A 23,200-nucleotide genomic window follows, 5' to 3' on the forward strand; every position below is an offset into this window, starting at 1 on the left:
AAGAGAAGTGGAATAGAGCTGAATCATTGTCTTGAAATCTATTTTACCAAGAGCTGTATGTGTGGATTCCTTCCACTTACATACATCGCATGTACTGTATACAATCACACAAATACATAACCTTAATGTTCAAATGCATATTTAAAGAAACATACACATTCACAGAAAAATGCATCTATATTTCTTAACAATATTAGTGCATCAAGAATGAAAATTCAATTTACGTGGACTTTTTCTGTCAAAGATTTATTGCCAATGAAATGAGTTAATACACAAACACTAATGTAGAAAGCAAATAGCAGTTACATTTTTAATGTAAAAAAAGATCTCCCATTTTCTAAACACATAAATTCACACACATATTGTCCAGTCCTTGTGATGCCCATTTCTTTATCATTAATTCATACTTGTAAACAACCTGGTCTACCTGTACAATAGGAGCCCATTACTTTAATTTATATGAACCATTATCTATACATTACAGGTTTACAAAGATAGATTTCAAACACATTGAAACTGTTCATAAATCATTGCAACTCCAGGCCCACTTCTTGAATACGTCTCAGCAGGCCAGTAAACTATTTATCATCTATTATACAGTGCATTCGGAAAGTATTCAGACCCCTTCCCTTTTTTCACATTTTGTTACGTTACAGCCTTATTCTAAAATGGATTAAATATTTGTTTTCCCTCAATCTACACAAAATACCCCATAATGACAAAGTGAAAATTGGTTTAGAATGTTTTGAAAATGTATAAAAAATTAAAAACAGAAATATCTTATTTACATAAGTATTCAGACCCTTTGCTATGAGACTCGAAATTGAGTACATGTACATATATATGTATTAAGACCCCTTGACTTTTTCCAAATTTTGTTACGTTTAGCCTTATTCTAAAATTGATTAAATCGTTTTTCCACCTCATCAATCTACACACAATACCCTATAATGACAAAGCAAAAACTGTTTGCAAATGTATAAAAAATATAAAACTGAAATATCACATTTACATAAGTATTCAGATTCTTTACTCAGTACTTTGTTGAAGCCCCTTTGGCAGCGATTACAGCCTCGAGTGTTCTTGGGTATGACGCTACAAGCTTGGCACATCTGTATTTGGGGAGTCTCTACCATTGTTCTCTGCAGATCCTCTCAAGCTTTGTCTGTTGGATGGGGTGCGTCGGTGCACAGCTATTTTCAAGGTCTCTCCAGAGATGTTAGATCGGGTTCAAGTTCGGGCTCTGGTTGGGCCACTCAAGGACATTCAGAGACTTGTCCCGAAGGCAGTCCTGCGTTGTCTTGGCTGTGTGCTTAGGGTCGTTGTCCTGTTGGAAGGTAAACCTTCCCCCCAGTCTAAGGTCCTGAGCGCTCTGGAGCGCGTTTTCATCAAGGATTTCTCTGTACTTTGCTCCGTTCATCTTTCCCGCAATCCTGACTAGTCTCCCACCGTGCCACCACGTGCTTCACCGTAGGGATGGTGCCAGGTTTCCTCCAGACGTGACGCTTTGCATTCAGGCAAAATACTTCAATCTTGGTTTCATCAGACCAGAGAACCTTGTTTCTTGTGGTCTGAGACTCTTTAGGTGCCTTTTGGCAAGCAGGCTGTCATGTGCCTTTTAATGAGAAGTAGCTTCCGTCTGGCCACTCTACCATAAAGGCCTGATTGGTGGAGTGCTGCAGAGATGGTTGTCCTTCTGGAAAGTTCTCCTATCTCCACAGAGGAACTCTGGAGCTCTGTCAGAGTGACCATTGGGTTCTTGGTCACCTCCCTGGCCAAGGCCCTTCTCCCCGGATTGCTCAGTTTGGCCGGGCGGACAGATCTAGGAAGAGTCTTGGTGGTTCAAAACTTATTCCATTTAAGAATGATGGAGGCCACTGTGTTCCTGGGGACCTTCAATGCTGCGAAATTTTCTTGGTACTCTTCCCCAGATCTGTGCCTGGACACAATCCTGTCTCAGAGCTCTACAAACAATTCCTTCAATCTCATGACTTGGTTTTTGCTCTGACATGCACTGTCAACTGTGGGACCTTATAGACAGGTGTGTGCCTTTCCAAATCATGTCCAATCAATTTAATTTATCACAAGTGGACTCCAATCAAGTTGTAGAAACATGTCAAGGATGAGCAATGGAAACAGGATGCACCTGAGCTTAATTTAGAGTATCATAGCAAATAAGGTATCTGTTTTTATTTTTATTAAATATGCAAAAAAATGTAAAAACCTGTTTTCACTTTGTCATTATGTGGTATTGTGTGTAGATTGATGAGGATGATAAAAAAACAACATTTTAGAATAAGGCTGTAACGTAACAACATTCGGAAAATGTCAAGGGGTCTGAATACTTTCTGAATGCACTGTAAATAAGGGGTTAACCCTTCTACAGGTATGGGTTCACTTAGTTGCATGATAGGGCTAGTGGCAGAGTAGCTACAGTGGCTTGCGAAAGTATTCACTCCCCTTGGCATTTTCCTATTTTGTTGCCAACCTGGAATTAAAATTGATTTTTGGGGGGGTTGTATCATTTGATTTACACAACATGCCTACCACTTTGAAGATGCAACATATTTTTTTATTGTGAAACAAACAAGAAGTAAGACAAAAAAACAGAAAACTTGAGCGTGCATAACTATTCACCCACCCAAAGTCAATACTTTGTAGAGCAACTTTTTGCGACAATTACAGCTGCAAGTCTCTTGGGGTATGTCTCTATAAGCTTGGCACATCTAGCCACTGGGATTTTTGCCCATTCTTCAAGGCAAAACTCCTCCAGCTCCTTCAAGTTGGATGGGTTCTGCTGGTGTACAGCAATCTAAGACATACCACAGATTCTCAATTGGATTGAGGTCTGGGCTTTGACTAGGCCATTCCAAGACATTTAAATGTTTCCCCTTAAACCACTCGAGTGTTGCTTTAGCAGTATGCTTAGGGTCATTGTCCTGCTGGAAGGTGAAACTCCGTCCCAGTCTCAAATCTCTGGAAGACTGAAACAGGTTTCTCTCAAGAATTTCCCTGTATTTAGCGCCATCCATCATTCCTTCAATTCTGACCAGTTTCCCAGTCCCTGCCGATGAAAAACATCCCCCACAGCATGATGCTGCCACCACCATGCTTCACTGTGGGGATGGTGTTCTCGGGTGATGAGAGGTGTTGGGTTTGCGCCCACATGCATTTTGGCAAACACCAAATGTGTTTGCTTATTTTCTTCTTTAAGCAATGGCTTTTTTTCTGGCCACTCTTCCGTAAATCCCAGCTCTGTGGAGTGGACGGCTTAAAGTGGTCCTATGGACAGATACTCCAATCTCCGCTGTGGAGCTTTGCAGCTCCTTCAGGGTTATCTTTGGTCTCTTTGTTGCCTCTCTAATTAATGCCCTCCTTGCCTGGTCCGTGAGTTTTGCTGGGCGGCCCTCTCTTGGCAGGTTTGTTGTGGTGCCATATTCTTTCCATTTTTTAAATAATGGATTTAATGGTGCTACGTGGGATGTTCAAAGTTTTTGATCTTTTTTTATAACCCAACCCTGATCTGTACTTCTCCACAACTTTGTCCCTGACCTGTTTGGAGAGCTCCTTGGTCATCATGGCGCCGCTTGCTTGGTGGTGCCCCTTGCTTAGCGGTGTTGCAGACTCTGGGGCCTTTCAGAACAGATGTGTATATATACTGAGATCATGTGACAGATCATGTGAAACTTAAATAAAGTCCACCTGTGTGCAATCTAACTAATTATGTGGCTTCTGAAGGTAATTGGTTGCACTAAACCATATTTATGGGCTTCATAGCAAAGGGAGTGAATACATATGAATGCGTCACTTTTCAGATTTTTTGTCATTTTTTCATTTCACTTCACCAATTTGGACTATTTTGTGTATGTCCATTACATGAAATCCAAATAAAAATCTATTTAAATTACAGGTTGTAATGTAACAAAAAGCAACCCAAAGGAAGAGGTTCCTTTGTGAGACACCGTCTATAACATAGGGCCATCCCAACATGGAATGTGTGTGTAATGAGCTTCCTGTGTGTTGCGTGCCCATTTCAACTTGCCAGCTTCAGAGAAATTCTAGGTTTGTTCAACTCCCCACATGCCTTTTCACCCTCACATCACGCCATTCAGCCAGGCCTTCCCCTGGAGGAGTGAGCTAACACTCCTCCCCAGACATCCCCTGCTTCTCTCCCACTGGGTAAAACAGGGGGAAAGGAAGGGAGGAGACATTCCATCATCCCTTCCCCCACTTCACTTCTACAGTCTGGAGGAGGGAGAAGAGGAAGGAGGAACTGAGAGCCAGGTCTCCATTGTGTAAATGCTGTGAATAGCACGCTTGCCTAGGCAGAATGCGGGTGCCAATAGAATTTCACAGATTGCCTTACAGAAGGAGATTGCACAGATTGCCTTACAGAGGCGGAGCTGTGGACTGGCAAGCCTGAGCTCCTCCTTAGTATAGTGGTCAGTATCCCCTCCTGTCACACGGGGGCCGGGAGACCGGGGTTCAAAATCCTAGACGGGAGAGTACAGGCACAGTGTGACAAAGAAAACACGCTATTTTTCCCCATCTGCTGCAACAGAGACAAGGTTGCCCTAAATCTCAGCAATGTTTCCACGATAAAGCAAAAGACCAAACACCCTTCCCTGGTATGTATGGAACAAAATACTAATTCATAGATGAAAAGGGAACAAGAGACCGGTAAAGATAGTTAGAATGGCATAAAGAAAATATCATTGTTAAGGAGTCATTCTAATTCAACTACAGATATTTCAAGTTTGGATCTGCAGCAAATACGTGAGTCAGTAAAATCCGTTTTAGAAGTAAATGTTCATCCCTTGACAACGCCACGCCTCGACTGACCCCTGCCAGAGATACATTGCATCACTAGGCAGGCCTTCACACAAACATGTATTCCCAGGCGTGATCTCTCCTCTCTCCTCTGCCTGCTGCATGAAGGGATGGAGTGTGTGTGTCCTTGTGTGTGTGAGAGAGTGAGCGACCCGTTTAAAGATTAACCACACCACCCCAGATGCTAGGCCAGGAATATACAGAACAAGGTGTGCTGCATCCTCTCCCAAACAATAGTCAAACAGAGCTCAAAAGAAGAGGCTGCATAGTTGCTTTAAGTCACCCTGGTCTCAGATCAGTTTGTACTGTCTTTCAAACTCTCATGGCCATTGTCGTGAGTTGGCAAGAAATCACAAACAGGTCTGAGACGAGGCTAGCTTGAAGTGAGGCTTATATCCCATTCAAACAGAGATAAGCCTTGCAGCTACAAGGATAGGTTGGTTACCATTCTTATCTGTTCTTAGAGCTGTAACGTTTTGTTCTATCAAAAAACTTAACCTCCAGGTCTTGTCATGGAAAGGTGTCTCTGGTGGAGTTATATGGGGAGCTTAGCTGAGCTGACGTTCCGTTTCAAGAACTTCTTGTTTTCAATCTCATTGAGTGAGATGGAGACGGAGCAGCGTGAGGGGTTCTCCCGTCTCTGGCTGATGCTGTCCATTATCGCATCCTTGATCACCTACAGCAGACAGAGAAGAAAGAGAGGGAGAGAGAGGGAGAGAAAGAGAGAGAGATAGAGAGAGAGAAAGAGAGAAAGAGAGGGAGAGAGAGAAATAAAGAGAGAAAGGGAGAGAAAGAGAGAGGGTGAGAGGGAGGGAAAGAGAGAGGGAGAGAGAGAAAGAAAGAGAGAGAGGGAGAGAGGGAGAGAGAGAAAGAGAGGGAGAGAGAGAAAGAAAGAGAGAGAGAGAGAAAGGGAGAGAGAAATAGAGAGAAAGGGAGAGAAAGAGAGAGAAAGGGAGAGAAAGAGAGAGAGAGAGAAAGAGAGAGAGAGGGAGGGAGGGAAAGAGATGGGAGTGAGGGGGAGAGACCAACATAAGATGATAGAGGAAACAGAACAGAGAAAATACAGTACTGAAAATACAGATCATACATCACATACTACAGGCTAATAATAAACACATGTATATCACATTCTGTCTCTCCATCACAGCAGCAGTTACACACTGTCAACAACACCAGGCTGTGGTGAGATACACAGAGATTTGATGGGGAAACGGGAAAGTGACATTTTGTTCCAGAATAGTTTTTTAATTGAGGACTACGTTAATTTGCTTTAATTCGAGTGTTCCATTTGTACATGTGCATTTGCAGGGCACAACACAAAAGAAACCAAGCCAAGCATCATACAAGTTAGGCCTATAGATAAATAGGCAAATCTTATTTTACAGTGCGGGCCTTATGTTCAATTTTCTATTTAAATTTTTATTATTTGAGTACTCGAGTACTCTAAATAAAATAATGTGAGTACTCGAACAGTCATTAAAAAAAAAATGCCCATCACTACGTGTGTGCGTGTGCACACCTGCATGCATGTGTGTGTACAGCTACGTACGTGTGTGTACGTGCATTTGCTTGTTTGTGTGTGTGTGAGACTCACCTCGATGTTGTTGAGCGTGTTGAACTCCATGAGGTCGTGGAGGCGGGTGAAGGCCTGGTTGGAGTACTGGAAGTTGAACGTGGAGTACGGACTCTCGGGGTCGTCGAAGACATCAAAGTCACCAAACTCCTTCTCTTTGTCCGTCTCTCGAGGGACTCCTGATGGATAATACAAAAAGAAGAGTGGTTGTTGTTATTTTAATGCACATATAATCTTTACAACTCACTCACAAAGCCTTTCTAAAATACAAATCAGAAAGACAGTAAAAACAAAAACAATGACAGAGAGTCACCTCTGTGACTTATGTCAGGAAATAAATTCCAGCGTCCGTGTAGAGATGACGAAACAATGGCAGATACTGAAACGGAAAGATAGAGTGGAATTGGTAGAGGATAAAATCTCAAAGATAGTATTCTGCTGAAAGTAAGTTAAGAGACACAGTGGGGGGAGAAGGAGAGTGGGCATCCTACATGTTTAAACAACACTGTTCTACAATAGGTTGGAATTCTGCAATAGGTGGAATTTAAAAAAATCAGATACGTAGTAAGCCATATCCCATAGAGATGGAATGAACAACCAGTCAATACCTAAAATACCCTTTTTAAGTCATGAGATAAGTCTTTACAGTAATACTTCAGTTTTAAGTTGATAACAAGACAGTGAAGTTTATGTTCGAGAAGCCGTTTTATCTGATGAGCAGTTACTGTGGAAGTGTAAATATGTGATGTGAGAAAGTTTAAATTTAAACAGCAAACTAAACATTTCTTTGAGACAACAGTTTAATTTGGTAACCAGTTTATGAAAGGTATAAGGCACCTTGAGGGTTCGTGGTATATGGCCAATATACCTTGGCTAAGGACTGTATCCAGGGACTCCGCAGTGCGAACAAGCCCTTTGCCGTGGTATACTGGCCATATACCACAACCCCTTGTGCCGTATAGCCCTCCTGTCCTTTCCACGTATACTGTAGGCCTATGTCCCAATAAACAGTAGTTGTTTCCTCTTCTCATTTCCCTAGTGATAGGGAAAGATCCAAATGAAGTCACAGGTGGGATTTCACCTAGCTACCATGACAACATCCACCAATTCTGACATAAATCCCATTCATGGAATAGAGGAAGATGATGAAGCCATTGCAGTCATTAATGTAGCAATAGACAGATGGGTCGTTAAGTAACAAAACCGATGTGTGTCGCAACCCTTCAGGCAAAACAGACGTGTTTGGCTCAATATCAAAGGATTGATGGCAACATGTAAGCTATATTTCTTCTCCAAAATTGTATTATAAAACAAATACATTTGCACAATGAGCACTTGCTGTCTCTCAAATACACTGTTACAGTTGTTGGTTAGCTAGCTAACAGATTTTTGCTATATTAGTATAGTCGTGACATGATAGCCATAAGACTGCTAAATAGTTAATAAATAAATAGTTAACCAAATGACTACCGATCCGTAGCACTCACGTCGGTAGCCATGAAGTGCTTTGAAAGGCTGGTCATGGCTCACATCAACACCATTATCCGAGAAACCCTCAACCCACTCCAATTTGCATACCGCCCCAACAGATGATGCGATCTCTATTGCACACTGCCCTTTCTCACCTGGACAAAAAGGAACACCTACGTGAGAATGCTATTCATTGACTACAGCTCAGCATTCAATACCGTAGTGCCCTCAAAGCTCATCACTAAGCTAAGGACCCTGGGACTAAACACCTCCCTCTGCAACTGGATCCTGGACTTCCTGACAGGCCGCCCCCAGGTGGTAAGGGTAGGTAACAACATATCTACCACGCTGATCCTCAACACAGGGGCCCCTTAGGGGTGCTTGCTCAGCCCCCTCCTGTACTCCTTGTTCACTCATGACTGCACAGCCAGGCACAACTCCAACACTATCATTAAGTTTGCCGATGACACAACAGTGGTAGGCCTGATCACCGACAACGATGAGGCAGCCTATAGGGAGGAGGTCAGAGTCCTGGCCATGTGTTGCCAGGACAACAACCTCTCCCTCAACGTGATCAAGACAAAGGAGATGATTGTGGACTACAGGAAAAGGAGGACCGAGCATGCCCCCATTCTCATCGACGGGGCTGTAGTGGAGCAGCTTGAGAGCTTCAAGTTCCTTGGTGTCCACATCACCAACAAACTATCATGGTCCAAACACACTAAGACAGTCGTGAAGAGGGCACAGCAAAGCCTATTCCCCCTCAGGAGACTGAAAATATTTGGCATTGGTCCTCAGATCCTCAAAAAGTTCTACAGCTGCACCATCGAGAGCATCCTGACTGGTTGCAACACTGCCTGGTATGGCAACTGCTCAGCCTCCGACCGCAAGGCACTACAGAGGGTATTGCATACGGCCCACTACATCGCTGGGGCCATGCTTCTTGCCATCCAGGACCTCTATACCAGGCGGTGTCAGAGGAAGGCCTTAAAAATTGTCAAAGACTCCAGCCACCCTAGTCATAGACTGCTCTCTCTGCTACCGCACGGCAAGTGGTACTGGAGCGCCAAGTCTAGGTCCAAAACACTTCTTAACAGCTTCTACCCCCAAGCCATAAGAATCCCGAACAGCTAATCAAAGGGCTACCCAGACCCATCTTTTACGCTGCTGCTACTGTCTGTTTATTATCTATGCATCACTCAAAACTGAGTTTAAATGTATTTGGCTAAGGTCTATGTAAACTTCCAACTTCAACTATTTATATATATATACTACCGTTCAAAAGTTTGGGGTCACTTAGAAATGTCCTTGTTTTTGAAAGAAAAGCACATGTTTTGTCCATTAAAATAACATCAAAATGATCAGAAATACAGTGTAGACATTGTTAATGTTGTAAATGACTATTGTAGCTGGAAACGGCTGATTCTTATGGAATATCTGCATGGCGTACAGAGACCCATTATCAGCAACCATCACTCTGGTGTTCCAATGGCAGGTTGTGTTAGCTAATCCAAGTTTATCATATTAAAAGGCTAATTGATCATTAGAAAACCCTGTTGCAATTATGTTAGCACAGCTGAAAACTGTTGTCCTGATTAAAGCAATACATCTGGCCTTCTTTAGACTAGTTGAGTATCTGGAGCATCAGCATTTGTGTGTTCGATTACAGGCTCAAAATGGCCAGAAACAAAGAACATACACAATATATGATGCTGCTACTCTGTTCTTTATTTTACTCTTATTATTATTTATCCTGATGTCTAGTCACTTTAACCTGCCTTTATGTACATACAGTGGGGAGAACAAGTGTTTGATACACTGCCGATTTTGCAGGTTTTCCTACTTACAAAGCATGTAGAGGTCTGTAATTTTTTATCATAGGTACACTTCAAATCAAATCAAATCAAATTGTGAGAGACGGAATCTAAAACAAAAATCCAGAAAATCACATTGTATGATTTTCAAGTAATTCATTTGCATTTTATTGCATGACATAAGTATTTGATCACCTACCAACCAGTAAGAATTCCGGCTCTCACAGACCTGTTAGTTTTTCTTTAAGAAGCCCTCCTGTTCTCCACTCATTACCTGTATTAACTGCACATGTTTGAACTCGTTACCTGTATAAAAGACACCTGTCCACATACTCAATCAAACAGACTCCAACCTCTCCACAATGGCCAAGACCAGAGAGCTGTGTAAGGACATCAGGGATAAAATTGTAGACCTGCACAAGGCTGGGATGGGCTACAGGACAATAGGCAAGCAGCTTGGTGAGAAGGCAACAACTGTTGGCGCAATTATTAGAAAATGGAAGAAGTTCAAGATGACGGTCAATCACCCTCAGTCTGGGGCTCCATGCAAGATCTCACCTCGTGGGGCATCAATGATCATGAGGAAGGTGAGGGATCAGCCCAGAACTACACGGCAGGACCTGGTCAATGACCTGAAGAGAGCTGGGACCACAGTCTCAAAGAAAACCATTAGTAACACACTACGCCGTCATGGATTAAAATCCTGCAGCGCACGCAAGGTCCCCCTGCTCAAGCCAGCACATGTCCAGGCCCGTCTGAAGTTTGCCAATGACCATCTGGATGATCCAGAGGAGGAATGGGAGAAGGTCATGTGGTCTGATGAGACAAAAATAGAGCTTTTTGGTCTAAACTCCACTCGCCGTGTTTGGAGGAAGAAGAAGGATGAGTACAACCCCAAGAACACCATCCCAACCGTGAAGCATGGAGGTGGAAACATCATTCTTTGGGGATGCTTTTCTGCAAAGGGGACAGGACGACTGCACCGTATTGAGGGGAGGATGGATGGGTCCATGTATCGCGAGATCTTGGCCAACAACCTCCTTCCCTCAGTAAGAGCATTGAAGATGGGTCATGGCTGGGTCTTCTAGCATGACAACGACCCGAAACACACAGCCAGGGCAACTAAGGAGTGGCTCCGTAAGAAGCATCTCAAGGTCCTGGAGTGGCCTAGCCAGTCTCCAGACCTGAACCCAATAGAAAATCTTTGGAGGGAGCTGAACGTCCGTATTGCCCAGCGACAGCCCCGAAACCTGAAGGATCTGGAGAAGGTCTGTATGGAGGAGTGGGCCAAAATCCCTGCTGCAGTGTGTGCAAACCTGGTCAAGAACTACAGGAAACGTATGATCTCTGTAAAGGTTTCTGTACCAAATATTAAGTTCTGCTTTTCTGATGTATCAAATACTTATGTCATGCAATAAAATGCAAATTAATTACTTAAAAATCATACAATGTGATTTTCTGGATTTTTGTTTTAGATTTCGTCTCTCACAGTTGAAGTGTACCTATGATAAAAATACAGACCTCTACATGCTTTGTAAGTAGGAAAACCTGCAAAATCGGCAGTGTATCAAATACTTGTTCTCCCCACTGTATCTACCTCAAATACCTCATGCCACTGCACATTGATCTGGTACTACCTGTATATAGCTTCATTCTTGTGTATTTTATTCCGTGTGTTACTATTTTTCTATTTATAATACTTTTTTAACTCTGCATCGTTGGGAATAGCTCGTAAGCAAGCATTTCACGTTAAAGTCTACACTCGTTATATTGAGCGCATGTGACAAATAAATTGTGTTTTGCGTTAAACACCTCAAAATAAGACATGGTATCAATAACAAGAGACAACTAGCTGAAACGAGCCGCCTACGTGTCCCGAATGGCAGCTTTTTGTCATTGTTGCTAGCTATCTGACCGCCTAGAATAACAACAACACACAGCCTTCAGCATTGTTTTCAGGCAACCTGTCTATAGATCATAACTAGGACCTTCAATTTTTCCCAAACATTTATGCTCACCAGGAAAAACTCTGGGACAAAGTTAGAGCCTATAACACATTATAACACATTCTAGTTTATGGGCTTTAAACCAAGGCCTAGGGTGCGTCCAAAATGGACCCCATTTCCCTGTATAGTGCGCTACCTTTGGCAAAGGGCCGCATAGGGCTCTGGTCAAAAGTAGTGCACTAATAGGATGCCATTTCAGATACAGCCTAGTTTTCCCTGATCCTACAGCCATACAGTAGTATCCCAGTTTCACCAGTCCTCACCGGGAGCTTTGAATTCCCTGAAGTTGATGTTGGCCAGTACAAAATGGATGACGGTGGGGCAGCACTTGTCTTCCTTGCGGGGTTTGAAGACATAACACTCCTTGAGGCCCTCACGGTCAAACACTTTGGGGTCGATCTTTGGGAAGGGAAGCTTGTTCATGCGAGCCCATTTCTCAGCTAGCAGGAGCTCCTTGACACACACACAGAACAGTAGATTGAAGAACAGACAAAAAACAGTCAATAAACGGACACACACACACACACTGTCGTAAAAAATGTTATGTCATATAGATGTATTACATTCTCAAATGTCTTTGTAAAACAGAGTAAATCTTGGTCTAAATATATTGTTGTGCAGAGAGATAAAATGAGCTTGTATATCCAATCCATTTTGTATCACGTTGTATAACATGAGTCAACTGAAAGAGAGTCTGTTTCACATGTTGTTAATGGTTGCCGTTCATACAAGGACTTATACATAGTTAGACATGACGGCCTCGTCGACCTGATAGCTAGTGAGGTGAGACAGACAGTAACAGTGCTTATTCACAACCATTCTATTGTCAGAGGAGGCTGGTTTGATGTTGATGTGTTTCCTTGCAAACCAAATAAGAGATTTTGTTGTGGGGGGAGCCCCGGAGGGAGGTGCTCATTTTGCAAATGCGTTGTTCTTTTGACTCCTACATGGAGCAGGTCTTTTCTGACACGTTGCTGAAATACCAGCACCTCGTGCCACGCCTGAACAGCCTTGGTTATCAGTGCAAACTTGTAGTATGGATATTTGAGAGTCTCGCCACGTACAGTGCATTTGGAAAGTATTCAGACCCCTTGACTTTTTCCACATTTTGTTATGTTACAGCCTTATTGTAAAATTGATTAAAAAAAACTTTTTTCCTCACCAATCTACACACAATACCCCATAATGACAAAGCAAAAACTGTTTTTTTAGGAATTTAGGCCAATACATTTAAAAAAAAAAACGGAAATATCACATTTACATAAGTATTCAGACCCTTTATTCAGTACATTGTTGAAGCACCTTTAGCAGCGATTACAGCCTTGAGTCTTCTTGGGTATGACGCTACAAGCTTGGCACACCTGTATTTGGGGAGTTTCTCACATTCTTCTCTGCAGATCCTCTCAAGCTCTGTCAGGTTGAATGGGGAGCATCGCTGCACAGCTATTTTAAGGTCTCTCCAGAGATGTTAGATCGGGTTCAAGTCTGGGCTCTGGCTGGGCCACTCAAGGACATTCAGAGACTTGTCCCAAAACCACTCCTGCGTTGTCTTGGCTGTGTGCTTAGGGTCGTTTTCCTGTTGAAAGGTGAACCTTCACCCCAGTCTGAGGTCCTGAGTGCTCTAAAACAGGTTTTCATCAAGGATCTCTTTGCTCCATTCATCTTTCCCTTGATCCTGACTAGTCTCCCAGTTCCTGACGCTGAAAAACATCCCCACAGCATGATGCTGCCACCACCATGCTTCACCGTAGGGATGATGCCAGGTTTCCTTCAGAAGTGATGCTTGGCATTCAGGCCAAAGTGTTCAATCTTGGTTTCATCAGACCAGAGAATCTTGTTTCTCATGGTCTGAGAGTCCTTTAGGTGCAAACTCCAAGCGGGCTGTCATGTGCCTTTTACTGAGGAGTGGCTTCCACTCTACCATAAAGGCCTGATTGGTAGAGTGCTGCAGAGATGGTTGTCCTTCTGGAAGGTTCTTCCATCTCCACAGAGGAACTCTGTCAGAGTGACCATCGGGTTCTTGGTCACCTCCCTGACCAAGGCCCTTCTCCCCGGATTGCTCAGTTTGGACGGGCGGCCAGCTCTAGGAAGAGTCTAGGTGGTTCCAAACTTCCTCCTTTTAAGAATGATGGAGGCCACTGCGCTCTTGGGGACCTTCAATGCTGCAGACATTTATTGGCACCCTTCCCCAAATCTGTGTCTCGACACAATCCTGTCTCTGAGCTCTATGGACAATTCCTTCAACCTCATGGCTTGGTATTTGCTCTGACATGCACTGTCAACTGTGGGACCTTATATAGACAGGTGTGTGCTTTTCCAAATCATGTCCATTCAATTGAATTTACCACAGGTGGACTCCAATCAAGTTGTAGAAACATCTCAAGGATGATCAATGGAAACCGGAAGCACCTGAGATTGATTGATGAGGACATTGTTTTTTAAAATCAATTTCAGAATAAGGCTGCGGAAAAAGGGCAGGGGTCTGAATACTTTCCGAATGCACTGTACATAGGCTGACAGTACGTGGCCTTCAGATTGCAGGCCTGTACAGGACAAAGGCAAAGCAGATAGTGAGGTACTGCTCCGTGTCAGCTGTCATGGGCAGCCTTGCTGGGTGGAGAAGAAGCTGCTTTCTGTATCCATAAGTGTCCATATATCCATGACCTATGAAATGTTTGAATCCTTCTCAACTGTAATGTAATTTGTGGATTCAAATAAAGTATTTAAAATGTGTGTGTGTGTGTGCAGTATGTTTGTATATACAGTATGTCTGTGCCTGTCTGTGTGTGTGTGTGTGTGTGTGTGTGTGTGTGTGTGTGTGTGTGTGTGTGTGTGTGTGTGTGTGTGTGTGTGTGTGTGTGTGTGTGTGTGTGTGTTTGAATGTGTGTGCGTTGCTCACCTTAAAGGGTGGGCTGGAGTCACTGGGACGGGCTGAAAAGTCGAAGGAGATGATGAGGTCGACGCCACGCTGCGGCCGCAGGATGAGTGGGTACGGGAGGTTATAGGTCAGACCACTGTCCACTATGTGGATCTTCTTACTCTTCACGTCCAGCGGCTCGTAGATGCGGTCAAACTCATCTGGGTCTGAGGAGGACCGCAGTAAGGGGACAATAAATAATGTAATCATCTATCAAATCAATCACCCATTCTCACAAATAGTCTATAATAGTCATTCAAAGCCTTGATCTGATAGTTGATGTATTCCTTTACCCATCTACATAGAGATGGGTTAATGGGTCTGAACAGTCCAACAGGTTTCCAATCTTAGACAATCATGGTGATAGACTTGTTACAGACCTTTGGCTGTTAACCCGCTGACCCACCCACTCAAACCCCCCGTTAAACTGATCTCAGACCTGTGACAGCGTCCTGTTCCTCCTCCAGGTTGTGGTGTGTGAATGATCTGTTGTTGAAGGGGGAGAAAGGCATGGAGGAGTTGAGGTTGAGCCCCAGCATGAAGTTGTGCACCTTGCCCGCTCTGCCCTCACGGGTGTTGAAGAGGGTGGACTCCCCCACCAGGGAGGTGAACATCCTGCTGGTCCAGCTGGCCTGGGCATTACGCTGGAGCTCTTCCTCTGCCTCCTGGTTTTCTGTTCCACCCGCTGGGGCGGAGGATGGAGGAGAGGGGGATGAGGAGATGAGGATGAAAGGAGGATGAGGAGGGGAGAAATGGGGATGTCACTACCACAGCCCTAAGACACACAACACACCCTTTCTCTCTCGTAGACCGTACCTTTTCTTGGCTCGTCCTCATTTTCATGCGTCTCTTCACCCACAATGTGCTGAGGCTTTATTTGCTCTGAAAAACAGTGACAACATTCATGTGAAAACCAAACCCTCACTCAGTATCCAACTTAATCTTTTCACTGTACTTTAGCATGTGACAAAAAAACTTCAACTGACTCACTATCCACAGTATGAGCTTGCTGACAGGACTTCCACATTCCCTGTGGAGTTTCACAACAACGTACAGAGTACTGTACAGAGTACTCTGTACGTTGGTGTGACTGTGAACTACCATGGAGTTCTCAGTGAATGTGCTTACCAACAGTTAGTTTTCGCAAGACATTAAAGTGCCATTAGAGTTGCTAAGAAAATTTCAGCGAGACAACGCAAAGGCGAAATCTATTAACGCCAAGATAATGGAATTCAATGCCCTTGACAATCAACCGTTCTCTGTCATGGGTGATGTTGGCTTTTGTCGACTTTTCGAGCACCGGTACACATGTTGCCCTACCGGAGTTACACGGTAATAGCGCCACTGCTATTAGCTTCACAACATACTATGAAACTCCGTTTGGATCTTTGTGTGTCAAAAAAGATAAATGTCAAATAATACTATTTGACGCGTTAATTAAGCTTTTAATTTGACACGTCAAATAACACAGTTCTATTATAGAATGTTGTGTGTTCTGAATTTGCATGTGTAAGCCAAGCGACACCACTACTATTAGTAGCACTGTCAAAGCCATACAAAAAGCCTGCAAACAAGCAAACACCGGCCACAAATGATGTGTTTACAATACCGCGATGGTAATAAAACATTATTTGTTTGACCGCAACTTCTGGGGTACCTAGCTAGCACCAAACAAACAGCCTGAAAACAATGACCAGTAAAAACGGTATTCATTTTCATTAGTCTTAGCAATGATTTCGGAATCCTTGTGAGTAAGTATTAGCTAGGTAGCCACGTGTTGTTCGCCTATTGAAATTGAACTTCAGTTCATGAAAATAAATAGCTAGCCAGCTACTTAACCCTGTTGCCCAAAGCCCAACATTATAAGCAACCAGCTAGCTTCACCTGGCTAGTGAGGCTCGACCGGACCGGGTTATGTGTTGTGAAGCTAGCCACAATAAGGATTAGACACAATAGTGTAATTTGCAGTTTGCCTTCAATATAAAAGTACCTCTTTGAAAGTGATGCAGAAGGTTACAATTTGTGGAATCATGACATATTTAGACTAGATAATGTTAAACAAGGTTGGAATGTGAAGCAATGAAATGGGGTATCAGTCTACTTGGTGACACCCACAGAACACAACTGTGAAGAGTTTGCGCAAATATTAGCGTTGTAGACCTTATCACGGGACTGTAACTGTGTGAAATCACCTCCCCAGTCAGCATATTGCGTGTATTGACATTCATATTGAACTGTACAGCTTTACCTAAGGACTGGGGATCAATGAAATGGAGTATCAGTCTACTCAATACCCAAGCAATTCTTTCCCAACATCCTCCTCAGAGTTATCAGACTCCAAAACATCCACACACTATTGTTTTTCCTCAGGAACAATGTTCAATACACATAGGTTGACAATAAATGTGTCTCAATTCACAGTTGTTTCAGAGTCCCGCAATGAGAGCTACAACGCTAATGTTCTCTGGGTGTCACTGAACAGACTGATACCCCATGTCATTGATCCACAATCCATACGTAAGGCTGTACAGTGAAATAAGTATGCCCCAATGCAATTCTAAAATATAATACATCCTGCGTTATTTCAACAGATTTTTGTCAAATAAAAAAATTATTATCTTGTTGATTTTCAAACCTAGTCATATTAGCAACCCATGCTAGTTCTTGTATCTTTAGATCTCCCCTCTTTCTAATTTCGAATGGATATTTTAATCTTGGTCACATGAAACCACTCGCATGTGCGGTGAGTTTTTGACAACAGTGTTTTCCCGCTAACTGCATTATGGAACGAACATTCGCACGTAGACTACTGCCTTTTGTGCATTACTGCGCTTACAAATGTGAAGAAATAATAGTTTAGTAACAATTTAAGCTAAATGTTCTGATCGGTTGCATCAGCCTCATTGCTTTTAAAAATAGTTTTTTGTAGCCTAGGCCTACTTCAAGCCTGTCAAACTTAATCCATGGAGGGCCTAGTGTCTGCAGGTTTTTGGTTTTTCCTTTCAATTAAGACCTAGACAACCAGGTGAGGGGAGTTCCATAGTAATTAGTGACCTCTAATTAATCAGTTAAGTACAAGAGAGGAGCGAAAACCCACAGACACTCAGCCCTCCATGGAATGAGTTTGACACCTGAGGTCTACTGGTTGTATGAATTTGGGATCTATCATCCAAAAACTGACCCAGAGTGTTTGGAATAGGACATTTCTTTTTCGCACATTATAACAAGCTGACCAATAGAATATGTAAACTTTACTACTATGGGAGATAGTAGATTGACATAGGCTAGTGATTTTGCTGCTTGTTACTCATCTTGTTGGTTGAGGAAAAGTATATGTGGCAGTTATTCTAACATCTTCAATGTGCACATCAGAATTCAGTAAGGACCCACACTGTTGTATCCTCGATTTGCATGTTCTGTTAAGATGAATTACCATAATCTAAATGTGATTTGTCATTCTGAGCACCGTGGGTAGACACCCTAGTCAGGTTACGCACACAATGCATATAGTACATTTGTCAAATGTATGGTCAATTAAAATACTGCCGGTCAAATGTCCTGCGCCACATTTTCCTAACAGAAACCATGACGCGCACGTATGCACGCACAGAGCATGCATTTAAAGAGACAGAGAGACAAAGGTAGGTTTTGTACGATGGTTGGTCAGAATCTTACCAAGCTCCTCTTCCATGGTGGTACCTCCAGTGGTCCCTTTGACCCCCATGACCCGGTTGAAGAGGATGGAGAAAGCACTGCCCCACACCCCTAGAAGAGACACAGCATTCAACTTTGTGTATGTAGTCAAATGCGTATCTAGTCTATGTTTGTGAGTTTGTGCTCATGTATGTATGCCTGTATGAAAGCTCAGGTGCATATCGTACTGTGTATAGTGTCTTAATTTGATCACCTTGTTGCAGGAGAACTTTCCTGCAATGCAGGAAATTTTAAAACGTAGTGTATTTGAGGTTTAAAAAGGCTTCTGATGTTTATAATTTCCACTTTGAAATTTCCAACATGACATCAAACCCTACAAAAATGTCCATTAATTATAATCTGCATAATAAATCACATTTCCTGTTGCTGCATGATTATTTTCCTGGCTCAAATTAAGATCCTACATCTGTACTGAATGTGCAGCCAGTCTTACCCATGAGGAAATGCAGGGGGTTCTCCTCGTACTGTCTCACCACGCTGCCCATGAAGAACTTACTGCCAAACAGGCCCGGGGACATGAAGGTACCATACTTGGCCATGCCAATCTCGTACGGGGTAAACTCCACCCAGTCTGCTCATCAAAACACACAATAGGAGAAATATGACACATCTATTAGTAATAATGATACAGACGATAAGTGGTTTTGTACTGTAGAATTAGCCTTGTGAAACCAGACTGACAGCTGTATAATCAGCTTCACTCCAATTACTGTTGGGACAGTGTTTTAGCTCAAATGGCTGCTACTGTGTATCAAGCTCACGGAAGCCTTCCAATGGTGGAAACTAGCTGAGTTAACCCAATACAAGGTTATTATAACCATATCACATTAGGGCCCTTGCTTGCAATGCAAAGCAAAGCAATTTACTATAATATCATAATTAATACCCAAACACTGAAGCTTTCCCATTGATGGTTAACCTTACAAGAACTTTGATGAATTGACTCTCAGTAAGGCTGGGCGATATATTGTGAATATCGGTATTCCTGTATGGACCCACATACCGATATAATTTTTTTACAATACAGTCTATACAAATTTATTTTTATACAGTACTAAATAAATTGGACTACTTTCACTGTCCGTTTTGTCCTCATTTAGTTGAGAACAAAACAGTCAGCATGGAAAAAGCCTATTAAAATCAAATAGAATTGATTTGTTGCCATTCTAGGGTCATGCACTAATCATTTAGAACCTTTTATTTAGAAACATAAAATACCGGCATACTGTCAAAATTGCTAATAAAATATTGTGATGTGATATTTTGGTCGCAACTCCCAGTCGTCATACTTCAGGGTATTACCATTTTCATGTCTACATCCTATACCTAAGTGTCTGTGAACCATTGAATCTTTAAGGTGTGTCCTCTCCCTTTTTAGAACTAATGTCACTCACTGCTGTGTCTATTTCAGTTTCCCTTGATGACAGAGTCAGACAGAGATGGATCAGCGTGAGTATCTGTACTAGTGAAACTGACACCGATGGGAATGTTTGCGCAATAATTCAGCATGTTCCACACCCGCACACAAACACGCACACAGTGCACACACCCACAGGCGCGTACACACACACACACACACAGCACACAAACACACACGTTAGGACGTGACACTAGCCCTGGGTAAACACTACCATAACCTGTATTCAAATGGCTCAGACTCAAACGCAAAGATGACAATAATTACATGCATGCCTGCAGTCATTCAGAAATGAACTTGGTTCATTCATTCGTTAATTTGTTTGTACTTTCATTCATTCAAAGATTCCAAAGTCACAGCTAATTTGCTTGATTCCATGATTCCAATATTGGGTGACTAACGATACACAACAGTGCATGGTCCACAGTTTCTGTTAGAGTTAACTAGCTACATCCCTGGGTCAGTGTTTCCCAACCCTGGTCCTCCAGTTCCCCCAACAGTACACATTTGTGTTGTAGCCCTTGAAAAACACACCTCGTTCAGCTCATTGAGGGGTTGATGATTAGTTGCCCAGGGTTACTGTTGGGGGTACTGGAGGACCAGGGTTACTGTTGTGGGTACTGGAGGACCAGGGTTACTGTTGGGGGTACTGGAGGACCAGGGTTACTGTTGGGGGTACTGGAGGACCAGGGTTACTGTTGGGGGTACTGGAGGACCAGGGTTACTGTTGGGGGTACTGGAGGACCAGGATTGGGAAACACTGAAGTAAATGGTAACCCATCAGATAAGGAGCTGTGACAACACATTGACAGATGGAACCAACCAACACCAAAGTCAGTTCTGTATCACTGGGTCATTTACATATTATCCAGGAAAGTAAATAAAATTAAACAAATGCAGCCATAAACATAGTATCTGTTCACATTGACACATGGCTCCACAATGGGAAGGCCATGCAGTGTACCGCTCCAAAGATGCATACTGCTTCAAAGTTGTCTGCCTATCTTTCCCTTCATTTCAGGCAGACATGAGTCCTGTAGCTGGATCTGCTCAACCGAAAGCGTGGGAGGTGACTTATCTAGGCGTTACAACACTTTAAGAAGTGTACTTGAAAAAGATGCCTTGCTTGAACTTCCTTCCGTCTGTTCTAAACTGGTAGTATGATGGATGCGTTGGAAAATAACCCATTAGTAACGCGTGGATCAAAAAAATTGAGAGTCTTCCTTTCAGTCTTACCAGCGAACATGAGTTCTGAGACGTCTGGCTTGACGTGCAGACAGGTGAAGAGAGGCATTGGGCTCTGACCCTCGCTCACAGTCTTCTGCATGTGGCTCAGCTTGAAGTCCATCCTCTGGAGAGAGAGAGAGAGGTTGTTCTTACACTCCCCAAAAAGTGAAGTGGATATAGTTGTGTATGCCTGTATGGATAAAGTTGTGTATGGATTCCTACATTCCTATATCAAATGTAAGCACCTCACTGACTCTGTCACCATGAGTTCCCTGTCCTAATAGAGTCATAACAGAGGTTTGTAGTAGGGCTGGACGATCTATAGAATTTATATGATTAATTACAATTTATATGATTCATTCCAAGCCCCTCTCCGTGCCACTCACAGCAACAAAGATGAAAGATCACTTTTTCCTCTCTGATAACAAGCACTTTCAAACTCACTATTTGCTTTTGAAGTTTAGTCCAACAGAATCTGTCGATTCCCCTTCTAATGATACCCTTGTCTCAACTCCCAAAATTTAGAACGGAGCAGACCCTATTAAAACAGGAGTATCAATGAACATGATTATGGAAAATGCTCAGTTTCTGTCGAGCGCAGCCACATAGTGTTGTGTCCTAGTTGTCTAGTCTGTGTTTTATAAATGTGCAATGAGCATAAAAATAATCATTTATATAAGAAATTGGCAACTCGTTCTCATTCTGAGAAATAAGCATCTTATCCAGGTAGGCCACTTGACTTCAACATCTAAACAAAGTGAACAGGCTGTTGTTCAAAGTTGGAGACGGACAAGATGGTGTGTTCATAACAGTTGAACTGTTCTACCTTGTTAGCACCAAATAGATCCAAGTTGGCTAGACTTGAAATATGAAGATTAGCTGGCTACTCACTAGCACATGGGCTTATGCTTCAGAGAGTATTTATGAAACCTGTGTTCATTTTCTATAATGCCTGCTACAAGAAGTTGGTCATTATTTGTGAATGGTTCTGGGTAAAATTGTAACAAAAAGGGCATATTTCCAAAGCTTATATAGAGAAAACATTTAAACAAAAAAATATATACAGTACCAGTCAAAAGTTGACACACCTACTACACATTCAAGGATTTCTTTATTTTTATATTTTCTACATTGTAGAATAATAGTGAAGACATCAACTATGAAATAACACATATGGAATCATGTAGTAACCAAAAAACGGTTAAACAAATCAAAATGTATGTTATATGCCAAGAGTGTGCAAAGCTGTCATCAAGGGAAAGGGTGGCTACTTTAAAATGTATTTTTATTTGTTTAACACTTTTTTGGTTACTACATGATTCCATATGTGTTATTTAGTAGTTTTGATGTCTTCACTATTATTCTACAATGTAGAAAATAGAAAATAGTACAAATAAAGAAAAACGTGGAATGAGTAGGTGTGTCCAAACTTTTGACTGGTACTGTGTGCATATATACAGTGGGGAGAACAAGTATTTGATACACTGCCGATTTTGCAGGTTTTCCTACTTACAAAGCATGTAGAGGTCTGTAATTTTTATCATAGGTACACTTCAACTGTGAGAGACGGAATCTAAAACAAAAATCCAGAAAATCACATTGTATGATTTTTAAGTAATTAATTTGCATTTTATTGCATGACATAAGTATTTGATCACCTACCAACCAGTAAGAATTCCGGCTCTCACAGACCTGTTAGTTTTACTTTAAGAAGCCCTCCTGTTCTCCACTCATTACCTGTATTAACTGCACCTGTTTGAACTCATTACCTGTATAAAAGACACCTGTCCACACACTCAATCAAACAGACTCCAACCTCTCCACAATGGCCAAGACCAGAAAGCTGTGTAAGGACATCAGGGATAAAATTGTAGACCTGCACAAGGCTGGGATGGGCTACAGGACAATAGGCAAGCAGCTTGGTGAGAAGGCAACAACTGTTGGCACAATTATTAGAAAATGGAAGAAGTTCAAGATGACGGTCAATCACCCTCGGTCTGGGGCTCCATGCAAGATCTCACCTCGTGGGGCATCAATGATCATGAGGAAGGTGAGGGATCAGCCCAGAACTACACGGCAGGACCTGGTCAATGACCTGAAGAGAGCTGGGACCACAGTCTCAAAGAAAACCATTAGTAACACATTACGCCGTCATGGATTAAAATACTGCAGCGCACGCAAGGTCCCCCTGCTCAAGCCAGCGCATGTCCAGGCCCGTCTGAAGTTTGCCAA

The 23,200-nt window shown here is 42.5% G+C and overlaps 1 protein-coding gene across 3 annotated transcripts in view; it reads right to left on the bottom strand.

Moving 5' to 3' along the window:
* Positions 1 to 230: 230 nt before the first annotated feature.
* The window catches only part of pla2g4aa (phospholipase A2, group IVAa (cytosolic, calcium-dependent)), a 28,785-nt gene continuing 5,815 nt past the window's right edge, over positions 231 to 23,200 (bottom strand). For all 3 annotated transcript variants that reach the window (XM_071377474.1, XM_071377475.1, XM_071377476.1), the window contains 9 exons: positions 20,978 to 21,092; positions 18,758 to 18,895; positions 18,286 to 18,375; positions 15,427 to 15,492; positions 15,050 to 15,295; positions 14,593 to 14,777; positions 11,957 to 12,146; positions 6,425 to 6,582; positions 231 to 5,506 (listed from right to left, as the gene is read on the bottom strand). In XM_071377474.1, the coding sequence (XP_071233575.1) occupies positions 5,366 to 5,506; positions 6,425 to 6,582; positions 11,957 to 12,146; positions 14,593 to 14,777; positions 15,050 to 15,295; positions 15,427 to 15,492; positions 18,286 to 18,375; positions 18,758 to 18,895; positions 20,978 to 21,092 (1,329 nt within the window). In that variant the 3' untranslated portion in view covers positions 231 to 5,365. The remainder of the gene's footprint in view (positions 5,507 to 6,424; positions 6,583 to 11,956; positions 12,147 to 14,592; positions 14,778 to 15,049; positions 15,296 to 15,426; positions 15,493 to 18,285; positions 18,376 to 18,757; positions 18,896 to 20,977; positions 21,093 to 23,200) is intronic.

The sequence above is a fragment of the Salvelinus alpinus genome, chromosome 30 (genome assembly GCF_045679555.1).
Source record: "Salvelinus alpinus chromosome 30, SLU_Salpinus.1, whole genome shotgun sequence".
NCBI classification, from domain to species: domain Eukaryota; kingdom Metazoa; phylum Chordata; class Actinopteri; order Salmoniformes; family Salmonidae; genus Salvelinus; species Salvelinus alpinus.